The 6,302-nt window shown below is 37.7% G+C and overlaps 1 gene segment (V, D, J or C); it reads right to left on the bottom strand.

Annotated features, from left to right (window-relative positions):
- Positions 1 to 3,288: 3,288 nt before the first annotated feature.
- Positions 3,289 to 4,964, bottom strand: LOC114686631. The segment is given in 2 exon segments: positions 3,289 to 4,781; positions 4,865 to 4,964. Coding segments are annotated over 2 exon segments (378 nt in total).
- Between the last annotated feature and the right edge of the window lie 1,338 nt (positions 4,965 to 6,302).

Below are 6,302 nucleotides of genomic sequence, written 5' to 3'. Positions count from 1 at the left end.
TTTTATCCTTTCTTTTTCTGTTCAGAGTAGATTAAAAAAATCTACCCTTTGTTCTATCATTTCTATATCTCATTTTTAGAGTAGATTCAATAATCTACCTCTTATCTGTATCCTCTCTTTTCTCTTTTTTTTCAAACAAGAACCTTAAATCTAATCTCCTTTGTTTAGCCTCTTTCCTGACCATTAACACTAACAATTTGTAACCCTCCATCCTAAACAATGACAACTATCCCAAAACCTTGTGACCAACCATCCTAAACAATGACCCAAAACCTAATGAAAGACCAAAAACCACCTGCCCCACCTCTTGGGAGTAAGGGTGTCCTGTTCTTAAAATTACTTCCTGCTGTTTGTGGGTGAAGGCATTTTTAGGGGATCCTGAAAAGAAAAATTTGGGGTTAATTGTCAGGTTCTGGAGTGGTAGCTGTATCATTTGTTGTCCAGTCTCTGCATAATACAAAAGTGCAGGGCTTATCTCAAGTCCTTGCTTGAATAGTCTGTGAGGTTGGATCATCTCAGCTAGTCATCTTGAAATTGTCCTGAGCAGTTTATAGTCCAAAGCTGATCTTTTGGTGATTTTGTCAGCTTAGAGGTATTATTATTGTCCATGTGGAATCGTCATTGTGGGACTCCATCATCTCTTTAGAGACTTCAGATTTTTTATTAGGCCTGGTCATGATTCCCTGCAGAAAACTGATAGAGACTCCAACACAAAAACATGTATAGGCAGCTAATGGAAGCCTTTTTTTCTAGAATTAGTTAGTACTCTATATGTTAATATCATAACAAAAGTTTTTTATATATATATATATATTAATCTTATGAATTTTGATATAAAGTTCATACCTTAAGAAAAGTTTAAAGAATCAAAATAGAACCTAAGAATTGAGATTAGTGACAATAGAATAATCCCTTAATTTTTTGGTTTTCTTCTGTCCTATATCAGAAAATGGCTCTTTCTTCTGACATGATGCATAGAGTTTACATTTTTCTTTTAACAACATGCTTGGGTTTAGAGAAAGAGAGAGCCATTCTCCAACTCCAAAGCCAGCTTTAATTTTTAATTGAACATTTTAAATGTTTAAATGTTTAAAAGAACATTTGTCTTAAGTGTCTGTAGAGAAGAGCACACACAAACATTTAGGAAGACTTATGAAAATTTATATGTGATATACCAATAGGTCAATTTCTTCTTTTTGTTGCGACATTTTTCTAGATGATTTGTCATTTGTCTTCAGATGTCTCATTTGTCCAGTGTTCTTCAGACTCCTTAGCCTTCAGTCTCCTGAAAGACAAATCAAAAACCTTTCCCCACGCCTAACTTTGGGGAGGTTCCCTTTGGCACTTATATCTGACTTAATGAAAAGCATTTGTTAGTGGTATAAGTTAGTTTAAATTGGATGGTTATGCTGGTTGATGTACTATTAGCTCTTCTAATTAATAGGTATCTCTTGTTCAAATCAAACCTTTTAAAAATTTGATGGTATCCACAGCTTATCTTCTCCTGTAGAAACAAAAGCAAAACCTCATCGCCAATGTAACGCATATCCTGGTTTCCATTCTGAGGTCAGCACATCCTTAATGTATATAGGCTGATTTAATTCTGTAGTTTTTTTTCTATTATCCAATGTCTCTCTACAGCTATTGTTCCTTTCTGATTAGCACTGAGAAAATTCAAAGTTAATAGAGTATTATGTAATCTATTTCTGTGGATTTGTTACCCCTTTCTGTTTATTTAGCATATCCTTTAGAGTTCAGTTTGATCTTTCTAAGACTGCATGGCCTGTAGGATTATGTGGTATACCCATATGCTTTATATTGTAATAAGCAAAAAACTGTTTCATTTTACCATGGAAATATGCTGGAGCTTTGTCAGGTTTAATTTGTGCAGGTATAACTATGACAGCCATAACTTCTACCAAATGCATGATTACAGAATCAGATTTTTCAGAACTCAAAGCACTTGCCCATTGAAATGCTGAATAAGTATCAATACTGTGGTGTACATATTTTGGTTTTCCAAGTTCTGCAAAGTGAAACACGTCTATCTGCCAGATTTTATTCATCTAGTTATCCTTTGGGTTACATCCTGCTGGTAACTGAATCTGAGTGTAAAAAAGAACAAGAAGGACATTTCCTTGCAATTTCCTTGGCTTGTTGCCAAGTTATGGAAAAATACTTCTTTACACCTTTACTATTGACAAGATGTTATTTTATGAAATTTTGAGGCCTCCATCACATTTCCTATCCATAGTTTATCAATCTCATCGTTACCTTATGCTAGAGGGCCTGGCAGAATCATATGGGGTTAGATATGAGTTAGATATAAAGGATGTTTCCTAATTCTGATTATATCTCGTAACTGAACAAATAACAAATTTATTTCTGACTCATCAAAGACCACCCTTTCATCATACTGAGAGTCAGTAACCCTGTAGAGAGGTTCAGAATAATCCATTAATACCAACAGAATAGCATACAATTCCAATTTTTAACTGAATTATAACGATTTTGAACCACTTTATTTGAATTTTCTGACCTTGTAACCTGCCTTTCCTTGTATGTTTGCATTTGTTTAAAATGTACAGGCTCCAGATATGGGTGTTTCCCAAACAATACAGAGCAGAATCCAATCATCTCTCTTTATAAGTTCAATTCTATCTCTTTTGGTATATTTGCTGTTAATTTCCCCCAAAAAATTACTGCAAGCTCTTTGCCAAGGTTCACTTTGTGCCCATAATTTGTCAATGTCCTCCTTAGTTAAAGGTACTACATTTTCTGCAGGGTCTATTTCTGCTAATTCATAATTTCTCAATTTTCCATTTAAAACCAAGTCAGAGATCTTTTCCACATAATGTTTTAACTTTTTACCCTGTTTATTTGGTAGAAATATCCATTCCAATATAATATCTTCCTTCTGCATTAAAATTTCTGTAGGAGAACACTCAGAGGGTAAAATAAACAAACTGCAATCAAGCTTTGTATCCACATGATCCACATATCCTGTACTTTCTTTTCCACCAAAGCCAATTCTTTCTCAGCTTCAGGTGACAATTTTCTTGGACTCTGCAAGTCCTTGTCACCTTCTTAGGTTTTGAACAAATTATTCAGTTCATCATTTTTTTCTCCAACAACAAGTTCTCAGCACATGACATAATCCCTTAGAAGGCAGGATTTCTGTGTGTTCAAGGCCACACTAGGGAACAGAGCCACGCATGGTGGCACATGGCTTTATTCGCAGTAACAACCATAGAGACCTGGAGATTTATAGAGACAGACAGACACTGACAGAGTTTGTGCAGGAAGAGCAAGTGAGGTAGCTGGTCTAAGAGCCAATGAAAGGGCAAAAAAGCAAGGCATATAAGCCTAGGTAGATAGAAAGCCTCTCTCCTTGAAAGCTGCAGAGTTGGTAAGGTGAGGTTAGCTCATGGCTTTTCATATTTCCCTGATATCTCTGATTTATTTATTAATGCACAAATAAAATATCACCACAATGTTATTATGGGCTCATATGCGTTTTACATGTGGAGGGAATAGGCCATTTACAGAAATAATATAGACAGAAACTTGCTAGGCATCCTCAGTATAATAAAACCTCCATCTAAAACACCTGAACAATGTAAGATGCTTTTTTACTGGTCCAGCCTATGTCAATCTAAACATGGTGACAAAGAGAATCCAATTTCAGGAAACAGGGGAATGAGCATCCAGGGCTGCTGATGACAGAATCAGGTCTCTATATTCCCTGCTTGGAATCCCACTGTTCTTTCCCCAGTGTTATCTGAGCAGGAGCACAAATTGTTGCCAAAGTAGCAGACAACACACTCTGGGGACTCCACAATGTGACACTCTGGTCTATTTCCAATCCTAAAACAATAAGAGATTTGATTACTACTGCCAAATGCAGTTCATGATCAGATGTATCAATAACTAAAGACATTAAATTAGATTTCATAGAAGAGGTTAAATCACCTAGCACAAAATCTATGGGACCCTTCCAACAAACTGCCTCTGCTTGTTTTAGGGAAGACAAATTGGACTGTAAAAGGGGTTTTGTTTGTGCACATGCAGTTGATATGTCTTTTGCTGACCTGATTCATGTTATAGCTAATTCCTAGCTACTCCAACAACAGTCCCAGTCCCTTAGACTAAACAGATGTTTATTTCATAATGAATTGCTACAGTTTGTCCTATTTTAGTTTCTAAAAAGAGAATCTTGTCAATGGAGGTGGTCCCTGGTAAACAGCTGGTCAAGGCGTAGTGCACTCTAAGGGCATCCTGAATCAACATCACTTTATTCCCAGCAGTCCTTTTGAAAAGTTGACAAAGACCCTATAAGACTATGAACTGACAATCAAAGGAACACTCAGAATGATTATTTCTGAGCAAGTCTAAGCTTCTCTGTCATCTCAGTTCCAGCTTCCTGCTCCCCCAGGGTTTCTGACACACTCAGGATGTGGGTTGGAACACTGTGTCTCTTGCACAGAAATAGACCGCAGAGTCCTCAGATGTCAGGCTGCTGAGCTCCATGTAGGCTGTGCTGGAGGATGTGTCTGCAGTTAGTTTGGCCTTGCCCTGGAACTTCTGATTGTACTTAGTATCATCATTTCCAGGAACATTCCATCCAATCCACTCCAGATCCTGTCCAGGCCTCTGCTTCACCCAGTGCACACCATAGGTAGTGAAGGTGTAGCCAGAAGCCTTGCAGGACAACTTCACTGAGGACCCAGGCCTCACCAGCTCAGCCCCAGACTGCTGCAGCTGGACCTGGGAGTGGACACCTGTGGAGAGAAAGGCAGAGTGGATGTCATTGTCACCTCAGTCCCTGTTCCTTCTTCAGGTTTGGAACTAGAAAGCCCCTTACCTGTAGTTACTGACAGGAGGAAGAGAATGGTCCAGCTCCATCCCATGGTGAGGTCCTGTGTGCTCAGTGACTGTGGAGAGGACACTGGTCATATGTTGTTCTGGGGTATGGACTCCCTCATATTTACTACCACATACTCAAGTAATTTGCATATTCATGAGCAGAGTACTTCTTAGATAAGTACCTAGTTCTGCTGGAGAAGAAAGAGGCAGAGAAGAGCTGAGTCAGGCAGCATGATGCTGAGGGCCTAGTCATAATCCTCTCTGAGGAAATAAGCAGCATTCTCATTCTGTGATCCCTGTGCAGATGCTGAGGATGTAACATCAGGACAAATATTCTCAACGGATTTCAAGCCTGAGAAAGTTGCTTCACTTTGTGAAAATGCTTTCAGATTAGTGACTGTGATGATGATGACAGTGATGGGAAATTTAAAACCTGTTAAGTTATGAAAATTTACAGCCTCCTTTCAAATAAATGCAATTAATATTTGCCATTCCAACAGATTATATACCAAAAAACTCATCAAAATGTCCAAAATTAAATATACTTCAGAAATATTTGCAAAATAATGAATATTTCAGCAACATCACAATAACTAAATTATGGAAATAAACTATGTATCTGTCAACAGAGGATTTCATCAACAAGACATGTTTATATAAACAAAACAACCAAAGTCTTCCATCTTCAAGGAATATGGAAACTACATCAGTTATAGAAAAAGGGATACAACTAGAAATAAATGTATTCATTAAGAGCATCTCAGGAACACAGACGTTAAATGAGACTCTCATTTGTAGTTCTTAGATATTCCATAGTTACATACAACTAGGAATAGAAATACATGATGAAGTATAAGTGAAATTGTCTAGTATAATAAAGGTAAAGTAGGAAGGGAAAGAAAATGAAGGATAGATGATATGGGGAAATATATGCAGTGTACAAAATGGTTTTCTCAGTGTCCAGTTATCTAAGATGCAGGAAGACTGAGTTTAGAGATGATTCTGGGCATCTCTGGAGTGTCCACTCTGTAACTTACCTCTGAAGGAAGTTACAGACAAACTCTATATCCCATTCCTCTGGGAAAATGTCATGAATCAGCAACAATAACTATTATACTGCCTTCAGCAAAGCACTGAGGATGACTGTGAAACTCATGTATCCCAAAGACTGGAGGAGAATGTTTTGTGTCACTGTGTTCTGTAAAAAGAGTTTTCCTGCTTTGCCCACAGTCAGGACAAATCTCTGTCACCTGACAGTCCCACAGCCCCTCAGACCCAACCAAGTAAACATAGAGACTTATATTGCATACAAACTGTATGGCCATGGCAGGCTTCTTGCTAACTGTTCGTATAGCTTAAATTAATCTATTTCCACAAATCTATACCTTGCCACGTGGATCATGGCTTACTGGCATCTTCACATGCTGTTGACATGG

Source organism: Peromyscus leucopus, chromosome 14, assembly GCF_004664715.2.
Source record: "Peromyscus leucopus breed LL Stock chromosome 14, UCI_PerLeu_2.1, whole genome shotgun sequence".
Lineage (NCBI taxonomy): Eukaryota > Metazoa > Chordata > Mammalia > Rodentia > Cricetidae > Peromyscus > Peromyscus leucopus.
The sequence above is the reverse complement of the archived record's forward strand: the minus strand, read 5'-3'. Positions and strand labels throughout refer to the sequence as shown.